Here is a 17,512-nt window from a genome sequence, read left to right as displayed (position 1 = left end):
TGCTGTTGGTGTTGCTGAAGCGTGAAAACAGCTGAAGAATCTGGAAAAGCTGCCATAGATGTGGCGTGAAATGAGATGTTGTTAAGAGAAAGAGCAGGAGATGGCGTGTTCGGATGGGAAGAAGAGCTCAATTGTGTTGATGAAGGGAAGCGGGCTTGAGAATGAACATGTACCGGACCTGAGTTGGTGTTGATGGTAGTTGGAAATCGATCCAACTGTAACGGAGCTGTTCCATGCATGGTAGCAGTGACTGAAGCTTGGTTCTTGGTAGGAGTATCTTTTCCGATGTGAATGATGCCAAAATACGGAACTTGTACGCTGACTACGCCGTCCTCTTCTCGTGTCGCACCATCTTGTTGCACGACCCCATTGCTCGCCTCACTCACGCTCACGCGCGTATCGCCTGCCTCCATCTCTATCGCTAGTAGTTTCTTCAGCAGATCTGCACTTTGAGCACTCAGAGCGTCAGAATTCAATTTGTTAATCTCATGCATGTTCTCCTGGACTTGCTCGATCATGGCACGATCGCTCAGATATTGGTGCGCGAGCGGATTGACCGCTCCAGCTCGATGACAGTTCATGTGTGCAAGTAGCAGCGCCATGGCCGCCATGAGGGCAAGAAAGTCGACGGTGCGGCAGCTGTACGCAATGCGGTTCAAACTACGCAGTGTGATGTAGCGCGACAGCACCTCACGCGACGCATTTACGCACGTCATCCGTGAGTAGTCGTGTTTACTCTCATCAGACGAGACGCGCAGCATGTATGGTAGGTGCAACTGGATCAGCAGGTTGTAGTGGAATATCTGCGCAAGAAGCCGTCGTGTATCCCAAAAATGGACTTGTAGATCCGCAGAGGCAGTGTTGAGCTTGGGGGCTAGCCACCACTTGATCGTGAGGCCACGAGCGGCTTTTTGCAGCTCCAAATCGATTTCGCGAGTGACGACAGCATGTTGAGCATTGGGACTGCATTCATTACGTTCCAGAATACGAGACATCAGTACGCAGTGTAGGCGCTCAAGACGACCCATTTGTGTATCGTTGGAAAGGCAAGTTTCAGAGGCCATGCTGCGGTCGGTACATCCTTGCGGTAGGCCCAGGAGGAGACACAGGTGTCGATCCAAGGTGACGATGCGGAGCCACATCAGTTGCGGGCTGTACTCCGTCTTAGGATCGAGTACTTTGTACTGCGATAGGCTGTCGGATCGATGGAGTCCCATCAACTGTGCGATACTCATCGCTCTTCGACCCGCGACCCAGCTTTTTCGAAGGTTTCCAATGTTTGCTTGGTACAAACTCTCGATCATGACACACTCAAGACTTTCTACACTGCCCAAAAGCTCGTTGTTGGTCGTTATGTGGTGGATTGCGATATCAACTAGACGCTGCATGATGGCGCGCGGGGACTCAGAAAGAACTTTGATTTCTTTGTCAAGATCGGGGTGGAGGTGCTGCAAGAACGTGGCAAGCTGGAGCATGTGCTTCGCAATCAGAACAGGATGCACATGTGGTTCTGGAATGGCAAGCAGACTGTCAGGGGATTTGAGGCCGTTTCGATAGAGAGTGTCGTACGGCACGGTCAAGAGCTCGTGCGCAAGTATGGAGGAGTGACGGCTAGCTTTGCAGATGCGCTCTGTATCTTCTCATGACGGTAGTGCCTCATGTAGATACTTGGAAAGCTTCTCATGTTTCATCGGACATATTGATGCGTCATTACTGCTCCGGGTCGTAAATCGTTTCTGGAAGGTGGTCAGTAACGATCGTACACCAGGATAATGGGACAGGTGCAGGACGTACATCTGAGGATTTGCGAGAGGGGAGGTATCGGGAGAGCTCAGAGTCCACTGACACAGGTGTGAGAATATCATGATCGGCTCTTCTCGCATCGTCGCTAGGAGTCGCAATGGGGGTTGAGGCGTCTAGTGAGGCGCTATCGTTCGCACCGTGCGCAACATGGGAGTCGTCCTGAACAAACTCCTGGCTGATGCATGGAGAGCCACGCTGTCTGCATCCATTGCAGGAATTACTGGTAATACGCGGATCGAAAATACACTTCATCTTCCTCCGCTTGCATTCCCAACAGCTGTGTGTGCCTTTGCGGACCTTTCTCCGCTTCGCGTTCGGGAATGTGTCATGTGACGGTGCACCACGTGGAGACGACATCGGGTGTACTCGCCGGTAAGTTTGAGCTTCTGTTCCAGCTGTGAAACAAAAAAACGCTGAGTTGACTGACGGCGGAAAAAGGTTGACAATCACGGCGGCCGGCGGTCGAAAGACATTAGCTCCCGCTGGTGGTGGGGGAAGCGTCATTCGTCCGCCGCACGGGCGAATAATGCCAAGAGACACGTGGGGGTTCAGCCGTAGCGCGTGAGATCTAAGCACCTCGGTTGTGACGGGGGATCGACCGGTGCGGCGTGGTCCGTTCCGCGACTCACTAAGTCTACCACATTCCCTCTATCCACACGTAGCCCAGATTATGAATTTTAGTTGTCAACCAGCACAATACCCAATCCTCATGCGGCCCATTCCTGCTGCCGGCAACCTGAAACTTTGAGCGGGATTCTTCTGATAACATGATCAGCGCGCCTTGGCTCGGAGAACTGCGGCCATCGTATCCGCGACTGACAACAAACGGAGGGATTCCAGGCCACCACTGAAAACGCGGTCATCCTACGTAATATTTTCTTTGAGTAATCCTTTCAAGCATCATTCCATTCCTTATTCGAACGGGACGGAAGCCGCTACTGACATCCTATCTTCTCATACCAGGCTCTCCCAGTGCGTTGAGTGATAGTGGAACTGGCTGGTTTAGAATTACCGCCAATAGGCGACTTCATATACAATCAAGCCCCTCTCAAAGGATTCAAGGCATCCTTATCAGCACTTAGGTATCGCATTATGATAGCGCATCTGGTTTGTTGAATTGTCGTTGCCTCCGCGGAAATGGTAGTTACATCCACATGCTGAACTCATAGGCTTTAGTGAGGTGGAGAGATATGGACCATTTTCCTAAACGGATGTGTATCAGTTTAGATCCATGTGGGACGACCGGCTCAGGCTGATACCAGCCGCAGTACGTACAATGAATGAAGGCTGCAGTGACCACATCCACATTTCCTGCAGTCAGCACAACCAACGCGAGATGCCATGAGCGTGTCCCACAGATTGCATTCAGTTCCTCGATTCAGCGATTTGCAGTGTTGAGAACGATAGCCTCCTTAGATCATCATAGCATGGTCTGTTCACTACTCGTCTAGGTTTCATCCTGGCCGTTACTATGCTGACCGGATGAGATTATATATATTCTCAATAGCCACCGAGTCGTTTGTTCTAACAACAGTGTTTGTAGCTTTGTATTTCATCGTTGATTTCAATACTTTGTCACTATGAAAACCGACCATCGAACAGTTCTTCTCTTTGGAGACGTCACGGATCCTTGGATAGAGGGCATCGACCATGTCTATGTGCAGGCCGCAAAAAAGCCCTGGATTGGGTCGTTCTTAGAAGATCTCTTCTCAGCGATCAAGACAGAGACCAAAGCCATGGACCGAGTCTTGCAAGAAGGTTTCAAGGATTCCTCTAGTTTCCAAGAGTTGGCTGAGAGATATCGACACGCCGGAGATGATTTCGGTATGGCACACGCTATGATGATCTATGCGATCCGCGCTGTAGTTCTCCTAGAATAAGCCTCTTGCCAATCTTCAACTACGATCTCTTCATACTGACTATTTTGAGGACTTTGAGTCGGGAGCCGCATATACTTGACGAAAGCCGACCTAGGCCCGAGGTGATCAGTATCTCTGGAGGACTTTTCAGCGCAGCAGTGATGTCAATCTCGATCAACTTCGAAACTCTTTATGCAGCATGCATCGAGGCTGGTCGTGTATGGTCGAGACTCTGCAATCTTACCTTAGTAAGATAAAGGGCTATGGAGGAGAGCCCCGGCACTTGGGGCTGGGCTATTCTCGGTATCCCAGCAGCAGATCTGGGTAAAACTCTCGAACAGTTTCAAAGTTCCATGGTAAGTTCTATATACTCGAATGAGATTACACTAGAAACTAATCAGTGTTCTCACAGGGCATTCATTGTTCCAAGAGAGCAAAGGTTGGAGTCATCGGAGATCGATGGAGTACCGTCATAGGGCCTCCTTCCGTTTTGGAGCTCACTTTGAGTGAATGTCCTAATTTGAAGAATCTTCCAAAGGATGAGCTCAACATCCATGCTCTACAACATACCTTGAGCGTCTCGAACTTCGATATCGATTACATCGTTAGGAATTCTCCGTTGCTAGAGACACCTCTACCTCCTGGATACAGGATACATGGGCTAGATGAAGACTTTCCGGAAGCGAGCTACACAGAATGGAGACATCTCTTGAGGGCTTCGGCATATCAGACGTTGTCACGGCCTTTGGACATCGTTCAGGCTGTCAGCAATCTGAACGCTGCTCGGGGCGCATCAAAAGACATTGAGGCCAAGATCATCGGTCCCAGCAGCCACACAACATATCTTGCCAAGTGTCTACAAACTGCAGGAAAGGAAGTGTTAATCCAGAATGGGTTTCCTGCAAACCCGCAAACTTCGGGTACAAATGACGGTATCGCCATTGTAGGCATGGCTGGCAAGGGACCAGGCAGCGATGACCTCGAGGAATTCTAGAATGTCATATTGAAAGGCCTCGATCTGCATGAAGAAGTCCCGTCCGATCGCTTCAACCTGGAAGAGTACTATTCGCCTAAGCATCCACCAGCCGACCCGGGTAGATGTACTATGACTTGCCGTCACGGCTGCTTCATGAATAATCCTGGACACTTCGATTCCAAATTTTTCCATCTATCGCCTAGAGAAGCTATGCTCATGGACCCCGCTCATCGATTGTTCTTGATGAACGCATATGAGGCACTCGAATTGGCAGGATATTCAAATGGTCAAACCAAGAGTACCAATCCAACCAGAATTGCAACCTTCTTTGGCCAATACAACGACGATTGGCATGTGGTTGGTCATCGCGCTCTGGGATGCGATGCCTACACTCTGCAGGCTGTTCAGCGTGCGTTCGGGCCAGGTCGACTTGCTTTCCAATTCAACTGGGAGGGACCGACGTATGCGCTTGATTCTGCTTGTGCAGCCACAAGTTCCTGCAATCATCTTGCGTGCATGAGCTTGATCACGAGAGATGTAGATATGGCTGTAGCTGGGGCTGCCAACGTGTTGTCGACTCCTCATTCTTTCACCAGCCTGAGCCGGTCTGGGGTCTTGTCCGATTCGGGGAACTGTAAGACTTATCGAGACGATGCGGATGGTTACTGTCGTGCCGACTTTTCAGGTGCCGTGGTCCTGAAAAGGCTCGATGATGCTATTGCCCAGAATGACAACATCTTGGCTGTCATATCTTCCTCGGCCAGGAACCACTCAGGGAACTCTACATCCATCACAACATCTGATGCTGCTGCCCAGGAACGATTGTTCCAGAAGGTCTTGCGAAATGCACGCGTCACGCCCCAAGATATCTCATACGTCGAGATGCATGGAACCGGAACCCAAGTAGGCGATAAGGCAGAGATAGGAGCGGTCTTCAGTGTGTTTTCGAAGAGAATTGATGGCAGACCTCTGAATGTGGGAGCTATCAAGGCGAATATAGGTCACAGTGGAGCGGTGAGTAATAACTTAAACCTAATTCTCAACATTGCGGATGTTGATATCATTGTCGAACTTGTGCCGCAGGGATGTCATCCTTACTTAAGAGCATTCTCATGTTCCAAAACAGTACAATACCACCACAAGCAGGAATGCCCCATACTCTCAACCCCAACTTTCCTCCATGACATGAAATCAACATCCAAATCCCCTCCGAGCCGCTGGAATTCAAGACAACAGACAACAAGCCTAGAAGAATACTTCTCAACAACTTTGATGCAGCGGTGAGTCATGTTATATGTCTGTCATCTGCTACAACGATACTAACCACACCAATTGCAGGGCGGCAACGCATGCCTATCACTAGAAGACTACACAGACACGAAGGAAAGGAACGCTGATGTTAGGTCCGCTCATACCATTGTTGTGTCAGCGAGAACACAGTCGTCGCAACTTCTTAACAAGAAGAGGCTTCTCAGATGGCTTCGATCAAAACCCAACACACGCGTCGAAGACCTAGCGTATACAACTACTGCAAGAAGGATGCACCACCCCATCAGATCGGCCATTATTGCATCCACGACTCAAGAGGTCATTGCAAAACTCGAAGCCGAAATCGAACGCAACGATAGCTCCCTAGTGCAGCGGGCTTCCCCTCTCGTATTCGTCTTTACTGGACAGGGGTCTCATTATGGAGGTATGGGTTCCGAGCTGTATAGCTCAAGTCCCATCCTCCGTGAGAGAGTCGATCTGTGCGCCTCGATCTGTGCTAGGTATGACTTCCCTCCCTTCTTAGACATTATCACTAATGAAACGGTCAATGTGTCTACAAAGAACGCAAGTCAGGTACAACTCGCTATACTAACTTTAGAAATAGCTCTCACCTATTTCTAGCGATCAGCTAGAATTAAGCCTACTATAGTAATAGGACACAGCTCTAGACAGTATACAGCTCTACATGCCGCTAGTGTTCTGTCTTTAGCAGACGCGTTGTATCTGGTTAGGCACCGCTCTCTCCTACTCTTAGAGCGATGCGAATCCGACTCTTATTCTATGCTATCAGTATCCATGTCAGTGGATGAAGTTCAGGCCCAGCTTACCAAGATACGTTCTTCTTCCTGTAACGTTACTTACATCAACAGCTCTACCTCTACTGTTGTCAGTAGTACTGCCGAAGATCTTGCAGAGTTCCAATTAAGCATCACAGCGCAAAACGTGAAGGTTCGTGCGAAGACATTACCTCTTCCATTCGCTTTCCATTCTTTCTAGATAGACCCAATCCTAGAGGACTACTCTCGCATCGCGGCAGGTGTGACATATTCAGCACCCAAGATCCCAGTAGCTTCAACTTTACTTAGATCTGTCGTTAATAGAGAAGGGATCTTCACACAAGAGTACATAGTTCAGCAGATACGCCAAGCTACCGACTTCATAGGTGGCCTTGTTGCTGTAAAGTCCGAGTTAGCTGACCCACTTTAGCTTAAAGTCGGACCTGCACCAGTCTGCATGTCCTTCGTGCGCGACACTCTTTCCACTCCAGCTTCCAAGATGACGCATAGTCTTCAGCCAAAGACGAGCAACTGGATGTCCTTGTCGAAAACTCTCGCGGCCATGTACACCAGTGGTGTTGACATTGACTGGCTCGCACTCCATGCGCCATATGAAAGCGACCTCAAGTTGCTGACACTTCCTTCCTACGAATGGGACGTGAGAAACTTCTGGATAACTCATACCGATAAGGCCACGGAAGTGGTATCTGAACAGTCCCCAGTCACCTCATCCGAGCCACTCATCTCTACATGCGCACAGTATCTTGTGGCCAAGTCATCCTCTCCAAACATCCGAGTCGCGTTGCGGGCTTCAATTGCCAACCCGGGATTCATGGGACTTATGGACGGCCACAAGATGCAAGGTATTAGACTGTGTTCAGGAAGCGTCTTCTGTGAGGCTGCTTTTGCAGCGACCAAGTATGCCCTCGAATACAGTGGTAGGAAGAACATAACACAACCCTGGCCAACTCTCCATGACCCTAAGCTTCTTTTACCTCTGACGAAAAAGTTAGTGGGCCCTGACGGTGATCTTGTCACTACAGCTGTAATGGACAGCTCCTCCGCAGAGACAATTTCAATTACATTCCAGGTTACATCTGCAAGTGCATCGTATGATCTCGGTACTTGCGTAGTCAAAGTTCGCGACCCAACCAGAAGTCAGGTTGAATGGGACCGGATATCGTACTTCATCAAAGCCAGGATGGACGAGACGATCAAAAATGCCAAAGAAGGACGGGGCCATAGAATGCAACCAGAGGTCTTCTATGCGCTGTTTGGCAACGCAGTTGAGTTTGCGCCTGACTTCCAGGGCATCAACGAGGCCTAAATAGCGAAAGATTTCCAGGAGGCTGCAGCAGTAGTCACTCTTCCACATGATCCCAGCGGGACTCGGTTCACGTTCTCACCTTATTAGGGTGAGGCTCTTGTGCATTTAGCCGGCTTCATGGTAAATGGCAACCCGAGCGAATCTCCAAAGACCACGTTCATCGTAATGGGTTTCGCGAGCGTCGAGCAGACGGCTCCCCTCATTCCTGGGAAGCAGTATATGACATACACTCGTATCTCGAAGTGGGTCAAGGACACAGCATACTGCGATGCGATTGTCTTTGATCCTGAATCGTCCAAGATTGTCTTACAATGCGTCGACATCCGGTATCAAGAGCTTCCGCGAGCAACCTGGAAACACGTACTCGAAGGACCACATGAGACTCCCATTGTACACGCACAGAGACCGCCTGTCAGAAACTCCAAGAAGTATGTTGAAACAAGAGAGTTGCAACAACCTAGTTCAGCCACAGTGCCAGCACAAGAAACAACAATAGATGAGCCCGAACAGCAAGAAGGAGAGTCTGCTGCCGGCGCGAGGCTATTCAATGTAATCTTGGACAGCATTTCAAAGGCCACAGGGACTGATCCCTCCGAGTTCAGGGACGACACGATGATAGCCGATCTTGGCGTTGATTCTATCATGGCCATCGAAGTTGTCGCCACGGTAAAGGATGTCTCGGGTCTTGAACTGCCTGCTGCATTCGTCTTCGAGTATCCTGCTATCGGTGATCTTCGAAAAGAATTCGGAGCAAACGAACCGACAGTTGAAAAGCCAAGATTCAGTGCAACTCCCTCTAGTGCTGAGGCTTCCATCCCGTCAAGCCCAAGTTCATTGGCTCATCCGATGTCTGACTCGGCTTCTTCGCTATCTCCTAGTGACAGGGAGGAGGCTCTGCCCCTCGAACGCCAGAGCATGACCAAAAGAGAGCAGAAGCGACCGGTCAAGATAGACGATGACGCGTCACCAGAGCCCGTCGTCCGAATCATGCTTCTGCAAGGCCGTCCCGGTTCTAAAAGAACTACGTTCTATATGATGGCTGACGGTACAGGAACAATCGCAACATATATCCATCTGCCGCCCTTCAAGTCAAAAATGCCAGTATACGGCATCGACTCGCCATTTCTCCGCTGCCCGAAAAGATTGACTAAAGAAGTCGGTATTGAAGGAGTCGCAAAACTCATCGTTGACGCGCTCATGAAAACACAACCAGAGGGTCCTCTCATGATTGGAGGTTTTTCGGCCGGCTCTATCGTTGCATACGAGGTGTGTCGTCAGCTGGGTAGAGCGGGTCGCAAGGTGGAGGGTCTGGTGCTGATCGACATGTGCTGTCCGCGATCCAGTCTCCTAGAGGAAGACAAGATGAACTCGGAAGACGATGCCAGTTTCGCCATCTTCGAATCGGCTGTTACGAAAGATGGGCTCTGGGGCTCCTCTGACACCACCCAACAGCATTTCCGGGCGTATCATGTCGCCATGCACGCCTACCACCCGCCGTACATGCTGGAAGAAGAAAGACCGACTCGTACGGCTGTCATCTGGGCTGAGAAGGGCATGGTCAATCGCGTGATGGGCAATGAGAAGCTGATGAAAATGTTGGTGGAGCAGGGTATCCCGACGACATCGTACCCTGGCTACATGGAGGACCCCAAGCTAGGTGCCTTTGCCTGCTTGGTGCCAGACCGTACGAAGGCTGACCTTGGACCGAATGGTTGGGAGAAGTATACTGCTGGTGAAGTTTTGGCGCTTTCGGTGGCTGGAGATCATCTCGATCTGCCAATGCCTGGCCATGTGCACTTGCTTCATGCTCAGATGGAGAAGGCATTTGCCTATATCAAGGGATGAGATAACAATAGTGGAGTCGTGTATAGTGACGCTAAATGGGATCAATCCAACTAGTTTGATCTCTTTTTCGACATGCTTCTATGTAGACGAAGATCGATGTTGTGCTTAGCACCCACTCGTCTAGCGCTTAGCGGTATCGAAGTTTGGCGTATACCAGTTAACAAGCATGATTTTGAACAAGAGCTCCCTGTCATATATGCCCTGTTGCCCAATCGATACCCAGATTTGACCTCGTGGTATTCGTGAACTGTTCGAAGCGTTGGTTTCCAGGTCAGCGTAGGGCAGAAACCTTGAAAAATCGATGCCTCGGCAAACATCGCACAATTCTGGTCCTGATGATGTAGACTATGTCATCCCGATGAGCTGTACTAGATCAGTTACGCAAGCAAACGATGGAAAGTAATCAGACTTCGAAAGAATCCGATGGATGGGTCAGGTATAATCAGCGATAAGGGGAGGTGGTGTTGTATTCACAATCACTTGAGGTTGGGGACAGATTTGAATCATCTGGACCTTCGGGCAGAGCTGCAAGATGACAGAGTGAAGGCGGCAGTGCAGCAGCCACCAACATTTCTCCAGCTGTAGTAGTGCTCATGATAAGGAGTGGCGCGGCTCAAGATCTCCCTTGTGCCTGGGAAAACACCAATTCTGCAGAATCCCTGGGTATATTCTTGGCAATCCAGTACTCTATCTGCTTGTTGTGTTCGAGCAGACCATGTTGTAGTTTGTGTGCTGATCGAACATGTCGCCTGTGTCAGATCACCCGGCTCTCCAGTCTCGCCTTCAAAGATAGGCAGGTGTCTACACTTACTTATTTTCGCGAGGCAAAAGACGAATGCCCACCTTCCCTTAATGTGTTGTCAGCGTGGAAGAGAGCCATGCCACATACAGACAACATAAAAAGTAGATTTTAATAAGCTTGTGAATGGGTTAAGGAAGGAGTTAAGGTGTTGCTCTACGTAGCTATCAGGTACCACATCCGAAGTCTCCTGTAGGATATGCACGGGGGGAATAGTGTGCGTATCAGCTGCACCGAGTTAGCTGCGATGGGATGGCTATACCTCGGCTTGAGCCATCCTTAGCACAGTCATGGGACACCTCCGATTGGCGAGGATAGCTAAATTAGAAGCCGATGGAATAGTCCCGCCTTCGAGATCGCGTCTAGGTGAATAGCATGGTAGGAGTGACCTCCAAGTGATAAGAATTGCGCGTTCGCAACTGCTACTCATGCGAAAGAAATGCCGCGCGGGCGAGGCTCTGTACACCAATGCCATACAATTAACAGTTCCCCAAAACACAACCCAATGATCATCGTGACACAACAGGCCTCAACTAGAAGACTCAAAAGCAACTGTAGGTACACATTCTTAGGCGAGGCTCTGTTGAGGCCAAGTGCTGTGGTTCTCTTGGCGTGACGAAGCGGATGACTTTTTTGCAGATTTCGCCGGCGACCTGCCGATACGGAGGAGGCTTTGTGACGCCAATTCTGCCTCGTGTTCACGCTCGGGTCACTCTAGATCCTTGAGCCGAGCTTAGCTGGGCTTACTCGCTTAATCAGCATGATTGCTAACAAGTCTAGTGGGTAAGAAGATTCTTGTCGGTATCTCCAAGTTCATCTCCAGCTGAGTTTCAAGACGATGCTGTGCACGAAACGAGTAGATATTAGTACTTCGTATCGTAGCATCGAGAAAGTGCGAACACAAATAATTTTCTCTGCTAGAAGCAGACTTGGCATTCGAACTACCTAGGTAATCGGAGTGTAGATCAGGCATACTTCCATCATGTCTTCCATCGTATCTTCTTGGCTGGAAGCAACTAATCCTAGTATCTACTCTGCTAGGGACATACCCTTCCTAGACCTGTCGAAATGCGACAACAGTCCGCTGTCTTTTTGAAGCTGTCAGCCACAGATATCTTGAGATCAAACTGATCATACTCACGCAGGTTGCGGAAGTGACCCCAAAGTTCACGCAAAAGTCAGATTGGTACTCGAACTGTCCACAAGGACTTGTTACAGGATTGTGTTGTCTTTCACAAGCTGCTCGATCGCGCCAGCAGCAGTCCTGGTTTGGACCATCGCACTATGTACATGTCAGTTCCCTTCTCATCCATAAACATCTGAGAGATAAGTGCGTACCGCAATAGTTGCTGCGCTAAAAAGAGAAATTGCCAGAAGGCTACTCTTGAGGATAGAGATGAGCTGCATGACAGATGAGTTTAAGTCAATAAGATGGATATTGATAAGTTATTAAGTTGAATGACGAGAAGCAAGCTGGAAATTAGTGCACTTATTCAAATGATAAACGTGCTGGTAAAAGACGCAAGCACAACACTGTTGAAAGACACTGTGATAAATCGCGGTAAAGGTGTGTTTCCCAAACACCTGGTTTCACTGTATGCAGCTGTATATATTAGTGCACTTATATATCTTCAGCATTTGTGTTTAGTCAAGTTAAAGCCGAAGTGCTACCACTCAACAGATCCCGACATTAGCTAACACTGCTCATCTTTACTCAAGATGTGTTGGACCTCAGACCCGTTTGGGTGTCTTCGGGAAGGCCAAGACTTAAGCCCCAGTAACTCGTATTCACGAAAGGCCTAGAAATTCTCGGTCTTATCTTTATCATACCCAAGTATCACTTACGAGAGGGGAAAGAGGAGTTTCTATCATGATGGTAGAGGTGAAGCAGTCTTCATATAATGTTAGGGTGTCAACAGAGCATGATAACAAACCTCGAATCAATCAGAAATCGTGCTATGAATTCGACACCATAACCACCATGTCCCAAGCCCGATGAATCTGCAGCACGGTGGTCGACAACCTCTTCGGTAACGCCGGCATCAACATTAAAGTCTTACAATCAGACTGCTACGTATGAACAAGGATTTTTACCGCTTCAAGAATCCGTTAGCTATTTCCCCGAAGACACTATTGATTCTTGACCCTGATATCGTCGGAAGGTAACCTTGCAAGCCTATCACCTGGGGTGCTGTCACTGCTGCGCGTCAACAAGTTTGATTACCGCAGTATAGTAAAGTGTAATCCAAGAATGTTATGCTTACTTGCTGTCATCAGCACGTTCGTCAGACTAATCACCTACTTAATTACAGTAGAAAGGACCACGATGACAGCTATGTAGTGAAGGTCCAGAGCCCCATGCAGAAGTGGCGGTTTCATGTTTGGGTAGCTTCCACGGCCATGATGCTGTTAGACTCGCGGCCATGATGCACGGTAGACCTCGGGTACTTACAGATCACATCTTGCAATGCTGAGAGTATCAGCGCTAGGTATTTGTATGAGAAACTCCATATCCTCGCTCGGGATCTCTCCAGCAATGAAGCCGCACATTACAGCCGTCGTTCTGGTTGAGACACGTAACGTATTCCTATTTTAACAGGTAAGCACAAATGTCACCTTATAAAAAGCACAAATGACCATCTCTTGGAGACGACGGGATCTCGATAAGGTTCTGTCCACGAGAATTCCTTGTTTGCAACATATTAGGATGAAGTGTACACTCCAGAAGTGATAAATAGCAACTGGAGAGAAACAGTTTCGAGAGAACGCGCTAAATATCTCGACCGGAGTGGCGAGAGGAGCATGCATGGGACTCGAATTATCCCTGGCAATTTTGGCAGACACGTTTGAGCTCGACGTGTCTTGGTGCAGCAAGCCCTGTCCTCCAGATTCTTGGGTGCCTGTTGGTAGACGGTGATACTGTGCTGCCTTCAGGCTGATTTTTAATCATCTTCTGGTGCACTTCCGCAAGCTAGTCACTTTCACCGTGCTGCCGCTACGCGTCAATCTGGCTCGCATAAGTATCTTGTTCTAATGAGCTTGCAGAGGTTGGGTCGAGACTGTTCAAGGGTGGGGTCTAGCTCTGTTTTGTCACAATACTCTGTACCCGGCTAGATTTACAACAATTCAAACTTAGCCCAATGTTCATCACCCAATATCTCGCCGCCATGGTATATATCGTCACCAACGTCATCGTTCCAGGCGTCTATTTCCCTTTCTAGACGTTCCCTGTACCAATTGCTCCGAGCACCTTCGGCGTCGTACCCATTGTGGTATTCACCACACGACACGGCCAATCGCAATTGAGTATCCGTACGGATCATGGCAATCCAGAAGGCGCCTCCGCCGACATGTAACTGTTCATGGTACTTCTTCCATAACATCGGTAAATGCAGAATTCTGCTGTCGAACTTGTTGGTGCTGTTCGAGTCACTTGACAACAGCGTACTGACATCAAGTTCTGAGTCCCGAGCAATGCAGCTATCAAGACCTGCAAGCCAGTTGCGACCATAGTCATCCTTACGCACTGCGAGCTCTATCATATGCACTTCGTGAATGCGAGCACGTTCTGTACAAGGCTAGAAATCTTGATGAGCACATTTTTTGACACCACGGTAGATAGAACGAACTGGGTTTGATAGCTTAATATCGCAGCTTTCGAATAGAATCTTTGCTATTGGGCGGGCGTCGAAAAAGACCAAGGTTGTGGTACCTGTCTCGAGAAAGCTTTTCAATGCGACTGCATTCCGGTCCTGTTCCGATAGCGCCTGGCCGATATGGGAAAGACTGATCGTGTTGACTACGCGCGTTGGCGCAACGTAGATGATCAGATTGTGAGATGTGTTGGAGAGATAGAGGGACGCAGGGTTATTCGATAGGCCATCGAAGCTTCGCAAAAGCGTTTGAAGTGCATCAGAGCTTTCAATTCGCTGCGACCTGATCTTTCCTGACGGAGCTGAAGCCATGTTTTCTTTTGGATGTGGAAGAGTCCGCGTTGGAGGTTAGATGGTGCTCAGGTGAGATCTTTAAATGATGGCAACGCCACTTCGCATACCGTGAGCGCTACACAAAAGTACATTTCAAATTATTCATAGTCCTTGCAGGAGCCTATTCGTAAATCCTGAAAGCCTAGAGCCGACAGATATACACATCCTGCCAAGTTACTATCCACAAAGCCCAGGTGACCAATCATTAGCCGCTGGGATCGCGAAAAGGCCATAACTGCGCCAGGATGGGAACGAATGATCGCGATGACAATATATTGCCCACGCCTCATCATCGAAATAGAGGAATACTGGCATGATTTGTGGTCTCGCGAATGATCCACGCTATCTTGTAGATCTTACCATGTATCAGACTGGTGACAGCCTCCCACCACCAACCATATTCCGACCAGAGGTGATACTGATGCTGATCCTTGCGCGGTAGGCTGATTTGACTCGTCTCAGGCGTTCTATTGGGACCAAGTACTCCTCTTGCTTAAGTAATTCAGATTCCTTTCGCGCAGGATTGTCACGTTGTACAGCTCTCTGCATACCCCGCGGCTGGGTTTAAGCCGCCGAACATCTTGGAGGCAGACTAAGACACCTGGATTGATGTTTCGTTGTGATTTTACCCGTAATTCTATACGTACAGCTCTCTGCTTACTGCGAATCTGTTTGAGACGGTGTTATCCATTGAGCTGCAATGGGCTCTACGCCAACTTGAATAGATCTTGACGAAGAAAAGCACGTGGCACACGTATAAGACTACCAGGAAATACATAGATCTTGTCTCATCGCAACGCTTGGCTATATGCTCTCGTTCTCGGAAGGGCTAGGTGTCGTATAGTCTTTTCGCTCGTTGCTAAATTTGGACGAATAAAGAACGAACATAGGTCGACAGATGATCTCCAAGACGTGATGCTTCTCGATCGGCTCCTCTGGATAATATTCGCCATTTGAATGACCCAAGAGCGGCCGGACCTCATTCTGGCAATATCCAGCGAGTGCCTCCATGTGTATCGGAAGGAGGGGCCTTTTGTCCTTCCGCACAACAACCACACTTCCAACATCACTCTGCCACGGTAGAGAGTACCAACCCCAGCCCAAACATCCAGTGCTCAGGTCTTCTCTAGCATTGGGATCGCAACACTGGTGCAGGAATGTTGCGCTTTGGTTGTTGAAAGGAGACTCGCTTCCAAACATGGCGTCGTTGCTTTTGGCCCATTTGGGATCTGGTGGATAGCGTCGCGTCATGATGGGAATCCCAATCCGATCGGCTATGTCTGACGTGTCATGCTTGGTGAATATGACATCAGTGGATGGAACTTCGACTTCCTCGAAATGTGGTCTCTTGAACAACTTGACATCACCCAGACAATTGATCCTTACACCCTTCACACGCCTTCCAACAGCCTGAGGCTTGGGGGTTGGTATGTGTATGAGAGAAAATAATCAGTTAGATGTCTGAAGTCAACCATGTCGAAGTCTTTGCAAGCCGGGGGGTCATTTCCAGGTCCCAATCTTGCATGAGCAATGATGGGACCCCTCCAGTCGTGATATTCCCCAGGTTGAGTCGCAGTGATGGATGCTACGCTTTTGTTCGCTCGAGAGCCATCTATCAGAAATGCGTCGCGGTGCACAATGTTTAACGTGTTAGGAACAGATCGTTCTAGTCTTGAATTGTACCCAACATGGAGATGCCTTGACGACGCATCGTTGCCAAGGATTGGCTTACTTTCAGGCATCTGGTAGTCTTCTTCTTCATCGTCGATGTCTCGAATCCACGTGCAGCGAAGCCACATGAATTCCGGCTTTGTCTTGTCCGGATTGAACAGTACTGCACGATAATGCTCCGAAGACGGTCGATTCGAGGTAGGAAAGGCGAAAAATGTAGCGCAAAGTAGTTTGTGGGTCTTCCAGTCACCTTTCTGGCATTCCTCGGAGCAGTATGAAGCGCATAAGCATCGTGCGCAATGTTTGGCGCCCTTTTTATCGCAGACTGTGCACCGTTGTACGGCTGAAGAGCTGGACATGGTGACGTGTGAAGACGACCTTGGAGGGGTATCTGCGTGCTTTTTATGTCTCCTCGCGCAAGGATTCTGTGGTTTTACAGAGACTGGATGATTGTGCGGGGTTTGCATTTTCCAGCCTGTTGGATCGTCCAACCATGGTTACATATCTTGATTGCCACATTCCACGAATGAGAAGAGAACGGTAAGCGCGATAGTCCTGGTAAATATAGACCTGTGAGCTTGCCAATGTGGCAGTGTTGATATCTGTGTCTCTTGTAACTGGCTCGGACGTGATGCGATCTCATTCGCCAGCATTTCCACAACTTCGACTATCTTCCAACCTCAATTCCGCCCAGCGGCATGTCGTACACCCATGCTGGCAAGCCACCAATACTATTGCCGAGAGGAAGGAAGAATCCTTGTCGGTTTTCATACCCACTAGGCGCGTGATTGCTTCTGTGTGGGGACGACAAAAGATGCAGCGACACGCTGAGGCATTTCCTTCCCCACAGTGGAAGCAAAAATGTCTCTGGATACTGGCGCCTGGCTTATCAACTCCAGGTTACACTCCAGGAAGTACGGTAAACACGGGGTGTTATTGGCGCTGGTAGCGCCAATGAACGATGTGTGCATGGGAAGCGGTTTCTTGTGTAACATTGATGATTCCGTGCCGCATGTTGTCTTCGCGCCACATGCGTCGGCTGACGTCGCACCTCCCGAACGCAGGGAAGCACAGCGACGAGAAGACGCGAGTCTTTCCTCACCCAGCTGTCTACAGCGAGGTCACCCAGAGTCGTGCGATGCATTAGCCTCCGTGAGCGTGTGATGCAACACGGGAAGCCTTTGGCCGACGGTAAGCTTTC

General features: G+C 49.2%; 3 protein-coding genes across 3 annotated transcripts; all 3 read left to right on the top strand.

The window, feature by feature from the left end:
* Nucleotides 1-3,925: 3,925 nt before the first annotated feature.
* ACET3X_007234 (uncharacterized protein) lies at nt 3,926-4,656 on the top strand (the record flags this gene model as incomplete). The annotated part of the gene is made up of 2 exons (XM_069453487.1): nt 3,926-4,018; nt 4,075-4,656. The coding sequence occupies 2 exons, from the start codon at nt 3,926-3,928 to the stop codon at nt 4,654-4,656; spliced, it is 675 nt and encodes a 224-aa protein (XP_069304397.1).
* Nucleotides 4,657-7,182: 2,526 nt separating this feature from the next.
* On the top strand, nt 7,183-8,010 carry ACET3X_007233 (uncharacterized protein; the record flags this gene model as incomplete). The annotated part of the gene is made up of 1 exon (XM_069453476.1): nt 7,183-8,010. One exon carries the CDS (start codon nt 7,183-7,185, stop codon nt 8,008-8,010), a length of 828 nt encoding a protein of 275 aa, XP_069304396.1.
* A 117-nt stretch (nt 8,011-8,127) lies between these two features.
* ACET3X_007232 (uncharacterized protein) lies at nt 8,128-9,855 on the top strand (the record flags this gene model as incomplete). Its single annotated transcript, XM_069453465.1, has 1 exon — nt 8,128-9,855. One exon carries the CDS (start codon nt 8,128-8,130, stop codon nt 9,853-9,855), a length of 1,728 nt encoding a protein of 575 aa, XP_069304395.1.
* Nucleotides 9,856-17,512: the final 7,657 nt, after the last annotated feature.

The sequence above is a fragment of the Alternaria dauci genome, chromosome 7 (assembly GCF_042100115.1).
Source record: "Alternaria dauci strain A2016 chromosome 7, whole genome shotgun sequence".
Classification (NCBI taxonomy): domain Eukaryota; kingdom Fungi; phylum Ascomycota; class Dothideomycetes; order Pleosporales; family Pleosporaceae; genus Alternaria; species Alternaria dauci.
The sequence above is the reverse complement of the archived record's forward strand: the minus strand, read 5'-3'. Positions and strand labels throughout refer to the sequence as shown.